Below are 13,905 nucleotides of genomic sequence, written 5' to 3'. Positions count from 1 at the left end.
CATAGATCCAGTAGGGTCGGAGACAAATAATAAAATATAATATGTGTAAAGCAAAATCTTATGCGCCACACCTCCCGCCACCACCCCTGGAAAATCATCTTCCTTTCTTATCGTGGCTGTTAATGGTTCCAGGGCAAGACAGAACAATAATGGGGAAGAGAGCAACCCTACTAGGTGCCCCTATCCAGAGTAAAATAATCTGAAATTAATCCATTTGTTTATACCGCTGCTACCGGGTGTCTATAAAGTAACTTAATCCAACCAATAAAAGTATTCCTGAACCCGTACATTTCCAAAATCTTAAAAAGATAATCCCATTCTACCATATCAAACATCTTTTTGGCGTCAAGTGAGAGAGCAGTGACCGGAGACTGATCATTCGCTACTGACCACATGACATTAATGAAACGCCTAATGTTATCAGAAGAGCTATGGCCCTGAATAAACCTCACCTGATCTATATGTATAAGAGATGTCATAATCGGTTAGCCAAAATTTTTGACAATATTTTAACATCTAACTGGATCAGGGAAATTGGACGTTGACTCTTACACTTTCTTAAATCTTTGTCCTTTTTAAGAATCAGACTGATCCGGGCTTGTGTCATGGTTGGTGGAAGCTTTCCATTCTTTAATTATTCTGTATAAACTTCTAGCAAAAGTGGAGCCAGTTCTGTAGCATAAGATCTAAAAAATTCAGCAGCAAAGCCATCTGGCCCCGGAGCCTTGCCTGTAGGCAAGGTCTTAATTACCTCGCCAAGCTCCTCCAAGGTTATCTCAGAATCAAGAGATTTTTTTTTGTCTCAGTCATCAGTTCAGGAAGTTCTAATGGTTCCACAAAGTTTCTAATATCTTCATTAGTAGATGAATACATGGAACTATAGAGATCAAGATAGAATTCTTTAAAAGCATTATTAATATCAATGGCCGGGGTAAATATTTCACCACCAGCAGATTTCACTGAGGGAATGATAGAAAAAGACTCTCTCTGTTTTATATATCTATCCAGAAACTTCCCTGCTTTGTCCCCCAACTCAAAGTATGACTGTCTTGCCCTGAATAGCCAAAACTCCACCTTCCGTGACAAAATAGTATTATATCTTTATTTAAATCCGGTCAGTTCTCTGAGGCCACGATATTCAGTGTTTCAGCTCTGCCTCAGCACTTTTAATATTCCCTTCCAATTCCACGAGTTCTTGTGCTTTGGATTTTTTGGTGAATGAGGCATACTGTATGATCCGGCCCCAAAGAACTGCCTGAAGTGCCTCCCAAGCCATGGCCACAGAGGATACTGAGGACCCATTGGTCTCCATATAGACATTGATTTCAGCCTTTAGCATTTGTTGGAATTCAGGATTTTGCAAAAGGTATACATTAAAGCATCAACTATGATTTATTTTGCTCCTTATATGGCAACACCTCTAAACACACCAGGGCATGATCCGAGACTAAAATGTTTCCAATTGAGCAATCAACAACCGATGAAATGAGGGACTTGGATATAAAAAAAAAATCTATTCTTAAAGTAAATCATATGGACTGAAGAAAAAAATGTATAATCCCAACCAGATGGGTTCATAAGTCTCCAAATACCTGTAAGACCAAGATTTTAACACATCCTTTGAAGCGTCAGTTTTGCTCTAGGGGGCTTGCACACTTTTGCTTCACTATGATCAAGGACTGAGTCCATTAAAAGATTGAAGTCTCCTCCCAATATTATATCATGAGGGGTGCCAGCGGCTTGCAACATTCCTTCAAGATCTATAAAAAAGCCCTGATCGTCGACGTTAGGTGCAATTAGCCAAAATAAGACTTTGGCCCTGAATTTCAGCTAAAACAATAATGACTCTTCCTAATTTATCTTAACACTGTTTGAGACATTTGAATTGTAGATGTTTACTTATCAGTGTAATGACTCCCCTGCTCTTACTCGACACAGCACTATAAAAAAAAATGCCCACCCCATATCTTTCCAAATTTTTCAGCTTCCTGCGGAGAAAGAGATTATGCTTAAGAAGAGAAATAACCTTCCTTCTTTTCATGGGGTGCCCCAACCCATTCACATTCCACATGGAGAGAGACAATCCATTCATATTAACATTTGACATTTTGACATTAGAAAAAATAGATGATGTGTCAAAGACAAGATTATAAAGACCACATTCCAACATTAGTGTAACAATCAAACCCCGAACATCCCTTAGAACAAAAAAAAAAAAAGAAAAACGTGCGCATTAACCCCGCGCGCGAAAGCGCCAAATGGCGTCCATCCCTCCAAACTCAGTCCATGTATGCCTATGAGAGCTCCCGCGACAACCTTGTCGTCGGATTGCTCAAATCCAGTGTTTCTATACATGTTTTATGAGACAGAATTACACAGCAAAAGATAATCTATAAAACAAACTCTAGCCAATAGGCAGAATAAACACACAGTGTGTTGATTCATCCATAAAACTGTCCTGAAGGTTATTCTACAAAATAAACTCCAGCCGCTAGGCAGAACCAGCACAAAAAGAGTGCGCAGATTCTTCAGACAGTCAAACGAATGTTCAGTGAGCCGGTCCATTCGGCTGCAACATGAGTGCAAGCAAATTACTTACTCCAATGACTTTGCAGGAAATATTCCACAAAATAAACTCCAGCCGATAGGCAAACCAGCACAAAAAGAGCATGCAGAATCTTCAAACAGTCAAGCGAATGTTCAGTGAGCCGGTACATTCGGTTGCGACGTGAGTACCACAATATGACTTACTCCATTGACTTTATGAAGGACCTTGATGCTGTGGGCATGTGAATGTTTTACGGCCATCCTTAGCATCTATTCTCAATTTGCCCAGGAATATCAGTGCAAAAGCGATCTTCCATTGATTTAAAAGTTTCTTGCATTCCTTGAATCGATTATGTTTCTCTCTTGTCGAGTTCGCAATGTCTGGGAACAAGAAAATGCTGTGGTTCCAAGAAAGAATTCCTTTACTCCTCGCCTTGCGTAACACAAGATCTTTATCGGATGATCTCAGAAATTTAGCCAGAATTGATCGGGCCTGTCTCCCTCAGCTGATCGCCGAGCCGGAACCCTGTGAGCACGCTCAATATCCAGCTTATGGCCTGTTATGTCAATCGGACTCGGAAAGAGCCGGTCCAGGAATTCCACCATATTCTGTCCCTCTGCTCCCTCAGGGATTCCCACGATATGGATGTTATTCCGCCAGCTATGGTTTTCCATGTCCTCCAACCTCTCCCAGACATGCTCCAAATCCACCTTAGTCGCTAGCGGATTAGCAGATAATTCCCTCTCCGATGACTCCAGATAATTGATCCGTTTCTCGACATCCCCCACTCTTGTGACCACATCAGTAAATTACGCCTCCATGGCAGTGATCGATTGACGTATTACAGAAAGATCCTCCAAGTCAGCTTGAGCATGTAAGTGTCTTTTGAATGTCTCCAGAGCCTGAGGATTTTGAAATCTTTGACATATTGTCCTCCTAGAACAGTTATGGAACAGATCTCACCGGTTTATGTCATAAAAGGTATTAAAACTAGCAAAGTGCGCAGAGCTCGCCGTTCACACATCTGAACCTCGCATGGCGTCACGTGACTTTCATACCTATATTCTTGAACTTGATCACCACAAAATTAAATGGATTTTATTTTTGATAATTTTTTTATTGTTTTCCTGTAAAAATCCTTAAAACAAGATCAGTTTGATTTATATTTGTTTTAGAAACAACACTGCATAAGATATTTAGGTTTTTCAGGGAATGTATTTTTAACATGTGTATTTTGTTTTATTGAGTTTTTATAGTCAAAACAAGTGTAAAAATCTACCAGTGCTGAAGAAGTAATCCAAAGTATTTAGAATACATTACTGACCTTGAGTAATCTAACGGAATACGTTACAAATTACATTTTACAGCATGTATTCTGTAATCTGTAGTGGAATACATTTAAAAAATAACCCCCCCAACCCTGATCATCTTGTGTAAGTGTGGAAGTAATTTTGCCGTCTCAGTGGCTGCTAAGAATCTACACAGGGCTTGTGTTTCACAATCATGATTATTACGTGTAGAGGTTTTTGCTGACCTCTAGTGGTGGACAGCTGAACTACTTCACTTAATTAAACGCTGATTGTGCCGTACAGGTGTTGATGCATTTACTTTGGTTTTCGTGCCATTTCTTTGTGCGTTGTATTTGTCCTTTCATTTTTAAGTTGCATCTTTTGTGAACATGTGTAAAAAGTATTTATTTATTTTAATCGTCTGTCTTAATTGGAGTAACGCTAACCCTGGTGAGACTCAGTGACATCTATTGAGTTTAAAAATATAACACGTCACCTGCTGATATCGGTCATGTTTTGTTGACATTGTAGAATCTTGTGACTTAAAATTAGTTCTACTTAATGCAAATTCGTTGAATCTAACATTCCTTTTAAGACGAAGAACAGACTGACAATGTGAATACTTCACGTGAGACAAACTGCATCTTTGAAAAGGGCTGTTATGGTAAGACATTAGCTTTTGCCTTTATTGCATTATGTTTCTGATTTAATGAACTGATTCTGTAGCTATTTGTGATCTAATGCCCAGCATCCATATCAATTCTGAAATAATATGAATTACTGTAATCTAAACATCTCTTTATCTTGACTTAATGATAACTTTTAGTAATAAAATGAAGTTGATTTGATACAGGTCACCCAAAAAGCTCACCCTCTTGTTGTTCCAAACCCGAATTACTTTTCTTTCTTATGTACAACACAACTGTAGATGTTTGCCAGTGAATGCCAGCCTCAGTCACCATTCACTGCCATCTTTTTTCCAGACAATGAAAGTGAATGGTGACTGAGACAGTCAGACCCTAATGTTCTGCCTAACTTCTCCTTTCGTGTTCCATGGAAGAAAGATAGTCATATGGGTTTGGAATTCAAAGAAGAATTTTCAGTTTGGGCTGAACTATCCCTTTAAGCCGTCTTGTAGTACCTCAAATTGTGTTTCTTAGAAATGGCTGGCATACGGGCGTTCACCAAAGAGAATGAAGAGAAAGAGAATAGGATTATAGGTGGGCAGGATGCATGGGCATATTCATGGCCATGGCAGGTGTCCCTGCAATACTCTGATATGCCAACCTGCGGGGGCGCCATCCTTGACCTCAGATGGGTTATCACTGCCAGTCACTGTTTCAAACGGTAAGCTCACCAATTTGTCTATCAAAAATGGAAGTACAGATTAGGGATGCACTGATATGAAAGTTTTTGGCCGATACGATATTTTGCAACTTACCTTATTTTGTCGTAGGATCACTTTTTTTTTTTTTACATAGGAATGTTAAAAAGCTTTTTCACTGATCTAACAATAAATATTTTCCATTAAACACTGGATCTGTTGAACACATGAAAGGCCAAAATTAATTAAATTAATGAATTAATTTAAACGAGAGCCACAGTGGAAGATTAATACAAAATAAAAAAAAGAAACACAAAATTAACTTTTAAAACATTTTTACACTTCTGTTTTTGCAGTTTAAAATGCAGCCTTTTTAAGGTTTAGTCATCGCACAAGGCCATGTTGCAATTTCAATCTTAATTCAATCAATCATTCAGCATTAGGATATCATAATATCTCAGAAGTCAAAGTCTGCTGGTTTCAAAGTGTTTTGAATGGTTCCCTCATCATGTAGCCTATAGGTAAGTGCCGCCTTACTGTCACATCTGTCTATGCTGTTTTTTCCGCATTAAGGTGAGAACGAGAGAGAACATTTAAAATTGTGTTTTCTTTCTAAGGAGTGCCAACCCTTCTAAATATTGTGGCTATTATTATTTCTGGATTGTGCATTTAAATACTCTTAATTTTTACAAAGTGTTTTACTAATTCATTCTAAATAAACAATCCGTTTTTCATATCTGCGGTTTCATGCTTGTTACTGATATGCCGATGGGTTTTAACTAGCTCAGCAATTGGCTGATAAATATCGGCAGCCGATTCATCAGTGCATCCCTAGTTCAGAATGACTTTCCTTGAGAGTACTTCCAATAACATCTGGCATCAGTGTCTCTATTGAGTGTACACAGGGCTAAACACCATAGAAATTGAGGACAAATCAGATACAGATTAGTGGGCGATCAAATAGCGGAATCGCAAACTTACATTTGCAATATTGAACATTTGTTTTTATCATTAAAATCCTCAGTTATAAAAAGGCCTCACTCTGGATCACAGTGGTTGGAATGCATGATTTGGAGAATGCAAATGAAACATGCCAGCAAGTAAGTGTTTGTGTGTGTACTTTCCTGTCTTATTCCCGTATGGATTTCTCCATTTTAGAAAGTTTGGAAATTAAAAAGATTGTTCACCCTTAAATGAAAATCCTGTCATCACTTATTAATACTTTTACCATTAAAGTGCAGTCCTACTGTTGAAATGATGCATATTATTATTATTATTATTTTAACTCTCACATGTGTATTGTTTTAAAGACTGTAAAGGTGGACAAAATCATCCAGCATGAGAACTACAACCAAAAGACAAATGAGAATGACATAGCCCTAATGAAACTGCAGACTCCACTGGAGTTTAATGAGTATGTGAGACCTGTTGCCACCTGGATCGGAGATTTGCCTTCTGAGGAATCATGTACAGTCACAGGCTGGGGCGCCATTAGAGAAAGTAGGCCCTTAACAGCTATAATAAATAACTACTTGTTTTGTATAACCTGTCTGGTGTGCTTCATACATTGTGGGAAAATAAACAGTTGGCCTCAGTAGTCCAAAGTCCATTTGTGAAAATGCTCCTATTTTGCGATTTTCTATTTTAATACAGTTTTTTTTTTTTTCTCATTAAAATCAAATTATATTACCAGCATAATTATTTAAGTGAATATTTAAATTGGAAAAAAATAAATAAAATAAAAATTACATTATTTTCTTAGTATTTTGTATGAGCCCCTTTGCTGTAATGACAGCATGCGCTCAAGCTGGCATGGACTGATCCATGTTATCCCAGCATGGTTTTAATGATCCAAAGTGCATCTTGTGTGCTTCATTGGATGCAAGTAAATCTGACCTTTTCGTAAAAAGGCCTTAAAGGATATTTCACCCAAAAATGAGAATTCTCTCATCATTTACTCCACCTCATGCCATCCCAGATGTGAAGGACTTTCTTCTGCTGAACACAAAGGTATTTAGAAGAATATCTCTCTGTAGGTCCATACAATGCAAGTAAATGGTGGCCAAAACTTTGAATGCCCAAAAAGCACATAAAGGCAACACAGAAGTAATCAATATGACTCTAGTGGTTGAATCCATATCTTCAGAAGCAATATGATAGGTGTGGGTGAGAGAAGCAGATCAATATTTAAGGTCATTTTTACTTTACATTCTCCTCCCTGCCAGTAGGTGGCGATATGAATGGAGAATATGAATTGTCAAAAACAAAAGAATGTGAAAGTGGAGATTTATAGTAAAAAACAAAGGGCTTAAAAATGTATCTGTTTTTCACCCACACCTATTATATCGCTTCTGAAGACATGGATTTAATCACTGGAGTCGTATGCATTACTTTTATGCTGACTTTATGTGCTTTTGCATCTTCAAAATTTTGGTACCCATTCTTTTGCATTGAATGGACCAAAAGAGCTGAAATATTCTTCTAAAAATCTTTGTGTTCAGCAGAAGAAAGTAACTCATACACATCTGGTATTGCATGAGGGTGAGTAAACGATGAGAGAATTCTCATCTTTGGGTGAACTATTCCTTTAATGTGGTCAATGTCACAAATGTCCTTATTTGATTAATACCTATAAATAGTGCAGAATCTTAAACATTTGTTTAAAACATTTTAAATTCAAAAACTTCATTTCCAGGTTTAAATAAGATTTTTTTTTAAATAAGAAGTTTACTCTAACTTTTGAACCTTCCCAGTATGATTAATTGAGATTTGAATCACTTTACAGATGGTCCACAAGCCTCCAAACTTCAAGAAGTAAATGTAACTGTTTTTGATCCAGAAATATGTAGCTCATATTACAGAGGGAAAATGCATACGTTTATGATGTGCGCCGGCACAGATGCTGGGGGAATGGATGCTTGTCAGGTGAACATTTGCCAAATTGCAGAATTTGTATTTATTTTCAGAGTGTGTGTATAATGGTTCATGTGTGCCTTGTATGTCTTTTCAGGGCGATTCTGGTGGTCCCCTTTCATGTTTTACAGGTGAAAGGTACAAGCTTGCTGGAGTGGTCAGTTGGGGGGTCGGATGTGGTAGGGCTCAAAAACCAGGGGTCTACACCAAAGTTTCCCAGTACAAACAATGGATTGATTCTACAATACATGGTATGAACTTGAATTGAGGTGTCCAGTTTTGTAAGAGTCAGTGACTGTTCTTATGGTATCTAAAAGTGTTTTATCTTTCAATTATAGCTGAATTTGTGGCAGAAAATCCTGGAAGAGTTTCAGCTGGTAAGCTTTTCCCACTCTCGGTAATGTTCAGAATTACATATGAACGTATTACGTTTTTACTTTACCATTCCTCTGAAGTCATTTTTACCCTGCAGAGGTGGCACAGAAGCTGCATCTGAAATGGCATTTACTTACACCTTTTTAATGCTGCTCAGAGGATGCATAAATGCATTTTCACAGCAATTATGATTGCACAAATAATGTTGAGATTTAATGATTTAAAAAATAAAATCATAAAAATAGAAATATGAAAACACTTTTATGCCTTAAGGCCAGAGTCTACATAAAATTGAATTAAAATGCAAAATGACAGCTTTTTTTTCTGATATAAACTGGAAGCTACTCGCATACAAAGTGATGAGGTCATGTGACAATGAAGCGGACTACTGTTTGAAACATTTATTGTTATAAAATCCCTTAAAAAATTGCTTACTGTACAGTATTCAGTAAGTAGCAATCTAGTATTCCACTATGAACACAGTCTTAATGTAAGTCATGTTTCCCCTCAGTTTCATTATCCATGTCCTTTTCCATTCTTGACTTTAGCCCAGTGTGGGGAGGCCAAGATGGACCCCTGCCCACTGCCCAGTGGCTTGGCACAGGTGTTATCCTCTGAGGATGGCATATTCAAGGTGGAGAATTTGAGCGAGGCATGCCCTAACTCCTGGCCCTGGCATGTCAGCCTGCAAAGTCAAGAGACACATTACTGCAGTGGCATCCTCATTCACCCACACTGGGTACTGGCACCACGGCACTGCTATGCCAAGTAAGCCAGATGGAAATCACGTGAGAACCGTGGGTTTGGTACATGAATGACCATATACAGTAGATGCTTTTTAACCATTTCTGATTACATAAATCCTTTAAACTTAAAGCTGATGTGTGTAATTTTTTTATGTGAGACAACTGTACATTTTTAAAACATTGCTCTGTTTGAGAATGCTGATCGGCGTGACACGGCAAGATTGACTCAACCACTGGTGTGAGGTCGGGGCGGGACTATCTGTTTGGATGACAAATGGAAGATTTGTCGTGGGGAGTGTTTGAGAAACCTGTTTGAAAAAAAAAAATAAATAAATAAATAAATAAATAATATATATATATATATATATATATATATTGTCAATTCCATTTGGTGACTCCAGAAATTACACACTTCATCTTTAAGGTCTGGAAAGGCCTTTTTTTATTTTTTTTATTTTATTTTATATATATATGAGTTCTTTGGTTTTAACTTTTTTACTTATTTAATGTCAGGGAAATTTTTTTTCTAAACTTCTACACAAATTATATGAGATCATTTTCATTCAAGTGCATCTTGAATAGCTAGACCCTGATCATCTAAACTTAGTTATTGCGACTCGGAATCTGATGTCCTGAGAGTTTTTCCCCACAGGGCTGGAGATGATGTGGTCTTGGGTGCTCATGACCTCAACTTTATGGCCAGCCAGACTGTAACTGTGGCAAGTGTGCATAGTCTGGTCTACAATAGCAGCTTCCCGCCCGTCTCTGATCTCTCCATGATCCACTTAAATGTTCCGGCTCGATTAGGTAGAGAATCTTTCCAATGACCTTATTTGTTTCTCTTATGGGATCTCTCTCAACAATCTGAATTCCATAGTGGGGGTGATACATGTGTTCCATTTAGGGCCGACGATATTCCCAGTGTGTATAACAGATAAAGATGATGAAATGGTTACTGAAGCGGGATCATCTTGTGTGACAACTGGTTGGGGGCTGAGAAAAGCTACTTGTGAGTTCACATACTGTCAACTGGCTTCTCAACAGGGTTTTGCATTTAAGTCAACATGAAATAGCCTTTTTTAACCCATTTTCTGATATTCAATTAGAAAAAATGTAGAGTAGGGCTTGATTTTATCTTCTGGAAATTGACTGGATCGTGAAAAGTGGTCTCTGAGTGCGTTTACATGTGCTTTCTTACACCGATTATGCTTAAGCCGACAATGTGTGTGGTCATTAAAAACACATTAAACGGCGTTCCTTTATCAGTGTAAGGTCACAAACCACTTAAGAATAAACCGATCGACAGGTATATTTTTGCCCATTACCACGATTTCGCTTTGCATGTATGCAGCTTTACCGGCATTCTTACCGGCTTATCCAGTGATTATACACTGGTGGCCAAAAGTTTGGAATAATGTACAGATTTTACTGTTTCGGAAGGAAATTGGTACTTTTATTCACCAAAGTGGCATTCAGCTGATCACAAAGTATAGTCAGGACATTACTGATGTAAAAAACAGCACCATCACTATTTGAAAAAAATTCATTTTTGATCAAATCTAAACAGGCCCCATTTCCAGCAGCCATCACTCCAACACCTTATCCTTGAGTAATCATGCTAAATTGTTAATTTGGTACTAGAAAATCACTTGCCATTATATCAAACACATCTGAAAGCTATTTGGTTTGTTAAATGAAGCTTAACATTGTCTTTGTGTTTGTTTTTGAGTTCCCACAGTATGCAATAGACTAGCATGTCTTAAGGTCAATATTAGATCAAAAATGGCAAAAAAGAAACAGCTTTCTCTAGAAACTCGTCAGTTGATCATTGTTTTGAGGAATGAAGGCTGTACAATGCTTGAAATTGCCAAAAACCGAAGATTTCATACAAAGGTGTACACTACAATGTTAGAGTGGGCAATGAAACACAGACATTGGACAACAGATAATTGGAAAAGAGTGTTATGGATCTTAACCCCATTGAGCTTTTGTGGGATCAGCTAGACTGTAAGGTGTGTGAGAAGTGCCCGACAAGACAGACACATCTATGGCAAGTGAAGTGTGGGGTGAAATGTCACCTGAGTATCTGGACAAACTGACAGCTAGAATGCCACAGATCTGCAAAACTGTCATTGCTGCACATGGAGGATTTTTTGATGAGAACACTTTTTCAATTTTTTTTTTTTTTTTTTTTTTTAAATTGTAATAGTAATTTTTCACGTTATTAATGTCCTTACTATACATTGTGATCAGTTGAATGCCACTTTGGTGAATAAAAGTACCAATTTCTTTCCATAAGAGCAAAATCTGTACATTATTCCAAACTTTTGGCTGCCAGTGTAAGTGTTGTGTGCATGCCTCTTCACAGATTGACATCAAAAGCAGAGAATATCATTATTTCAAATCTCATGTAAATGTGGTCTTCTTGCTTTGTCTGATTTTTTTTTTTTTTTTTTTTTAGTAAGCTGATTTTAGGGAGTTATAATATATTAGTGTGCATGTAAACATCTATAAAGGCTCTATATTGGTTGGAGGAGGGGAGGGGTTAAAAAATAGGAGGGCTTTGAATCAGAGTCAAGTTAACATTTTGATGAAAGGTTATGAAGATAATCCTTCATTTCTTTGAAATAACGTGCTCTGATGAATCGTGTACAATAAGTCCAGTAACTAGGGTTGCCACCCATCCAGAATTTTCCACGATCGTCCTGGATTTTGGCCATCTGTCCAGGAAAAATTTCATTCCATTCCGGGACACAAAATGTCCTGGAATCTCAATTTTTTCCCGATGCATTCACACATATGAACCATTGTTTATAAGCTAACTATGCAAGGAGGAGAATCAGAAGCATTCTTATATGAATCAAAGTCTGATTAATTTTACTGAATTGGGATGTTCGGATGATTGATATTTTTCACTTTTGTGTGAACAATCCTTTAAAATTTAGTCTACTTACTAAAATTGTCTGAAAAACATTTCCAAAAAAAGGAAAGTCCTTCCTTTTACTGCAAGGTTCATAATGCCCAAAACGCAAAAAAACAAAAAAAGAACATTTTTTTTTAAGATTTACGCATTTTAATTTAATAACAAATGTCCATCAAATTGAATTTTGTGATCTTTATATTAAATTAGTAATACTTAAAATATCAACCTTTTATTTTATTTATTTATTTATTTTGTTAAAGTCTACTCTATTCAATTTGATGGAAATGTATGAAATTAAAATGTGTAAATCTTTAAATGCGTTCTTTAAATATTGGAAATATTTTTGGAGTAAATGTCTATGTACATTTATTTGATTTCCTATGGTTTAAACAAAGTAAAAATTTGTTTTACTTTTTCTATGCAACTTTACAATATGTACATACATATTAATATATTTTAAAACTTTTAAATGGTCAGTGTGAACCATAAACTCAAGAAAACTGCTTAGGACCAGAATAAGTAAATATGTTAAATATAAGTAATATGTTTTTTTTTTTTTTTACTCATTTCAATTTCAGAACAAAATTCCATCGAATTGAATTGAGTAATCTTTAAACAAAATTAAATTTAAAAACACTAAATATTTTATTTAATTTTATTTTAAAAAAATCATTTTGATAGAATTTTATGAAATTGAAATGCTTATCTTAAAAATAAGGCTAAAATATATTTTTGAGTGTATTGATGTTATTGTTTGATTTAATTATATGCTATATATGCAGTAATTCCCAGATCAAACAAGCAGTAAATTATGTTTTATTTCCTGTATGATGGCCAGCAATATGCTTTTTGGTCATTGATCAGGTGTCCAGGAATTTTACAGGGCTAAGGTGGCAACATTACCAGTAACATGTATTAAGAAAGCAGATGGAGTCTGTTTTTTATTTTTATTTCATGTTGACTTTAAATCTGAAAATATGGGAAATTTGATAATATGACAAGACATTTAAAAATGATCACTGACATCACTAAGATTTTCTGTGTTGGATTATCTTCTATTGCCATTCTTGCTACTACTTTGACACTGATATCTTGAAGCGCATATTGACATGTTTTCTGTGGTACTCTTTGTGATTTTAGTGGAACTGAGCCCTGATATCCTTCATATGGCCAGAGTTAAATCTCTTTCTGAGAAAGCATGCAAGACTGGCTGGGGTGAATTTTTCAAAGAGAAATCCCTTCTGTGCACAGATGCTGCAGCGTCCATCTCCTGCTTGGTACAGTGTACTATAGTTTCACAGCTGAATTTTACATGACGTTACAGCAATCAATATTTACATACACTTTTCTGGGTCACATTTTTTAGGGGGACCCAGGTGCACCCCTTATGTGTCAGGAAAATGGCATCTACTACCTTGTTGGACTTGTGACATGGGGCGGGGAAAAATGTGAACCTCAGAAACCAGCTGTGTTCACCCGAGTATCTGCCTTCTACTCATGGACACAAAGTTGTGTCAAAAATAATAACTGTAATAAATATTAAAGTATTGTGCATTTCCTTGTGTGGCTAACTGATCAAAGTTTCTTGCAAAGCAATATTTACTTTGTGTGATTGTACTGGATTGTAGCTTTCTACTGAAGGAAATCCTCTATTTCCAAATTTCATTTTGCATTTAATAAAGTAAAACAAGTTTAGACAACTGATGATTTGGAAAAGAAAGGTCATTCCAGGTCACTCAAATCAGTATAGCATAATCGTTGATGCAGATGCATCTTGAATAATAACA

At 36.6% G+C, this 13,905-nt stretch overlaps 1 protein-coding gene across 1 annotated transcript; it reads left to right on the top strand.

Annotated features, from left to right (window-relative positions):
• Positions 1-4,851: 4,851 nt before the first annotated feature.
• LOC127434944 (transmembrane protease serine 9-like) lies at positions 4,852-13,661 on the top strand. The gene is made up of 11 exons (XM_051687992.1): positions 4,852-5,184; positions 6,186-6,261; positions 6,472-6,661; positions 7,947-8,086; positions 8,172-8,325; positions 8,413-8,451; positions 8,998-9,217; positions 9,848-10,002; positions 10,100-10,204; positions 13,259-13,395; positions 13,485-13,661. Exons 1-11 carry the CDS (start codon positions 5,000-5,002, stop codon positions 13,659-13,661), a joined length of 1,578 nt encoding a protein of 525 aa, XP_051543952.1. The 5' UTR covers positions 4,852-4,999.
• The last annotated feature ends 244 nt before the right edge of the window (positions 13,662-13,905 follow it).

The sequence above is a fragment of the Myxocyprinus asiaticus genome, chromosome 45 (assembly GCF_019703515.2).
Source record: "Myxocyprinus asiaticus isolate MX2 ecotype Aquarium Trade chromosome 45, UBuf_Myxa_2, whole genome shotgun sequence".
Lineage (NCBI taxonomy): Eukaryota > Metazoa > Chordata > Actinopteri > Cypriniformes > Catostomidae > Myxocyprinus > Myxocyprinus asiaticus.
Note: the sequence above shows the minus strand (reverse complement) of the source record. Positions and strands in the feature narration are given on the sequence as shown.

Excerpts from the sequence above, each read along its gene's own strand:
- LOC127434944 (XM_051687992.1), top strand. The coding sequence starts at position 5,000 with ATGGCTGGCATACGGGCGTTCACCAAAGAGAATGAAGAGAAAGAGAAT. Across the intron at positions 6,262-6,471 it reads CAAATGAAACATGCCAGCAA|ACTGTAAAGGTGGACAAAAT; the intron begins GTAAGTGTTTGT and ends ATTGTTTTAAAG. Across the intron at positions 8,452-8,997 it reads TCCTGGAAGAGTTTCAGCTG|CCCAGTGTGGGGAGGCCAAG; the intron begins GTAAGCTTTTCC and ends TCTTGACTTTAG.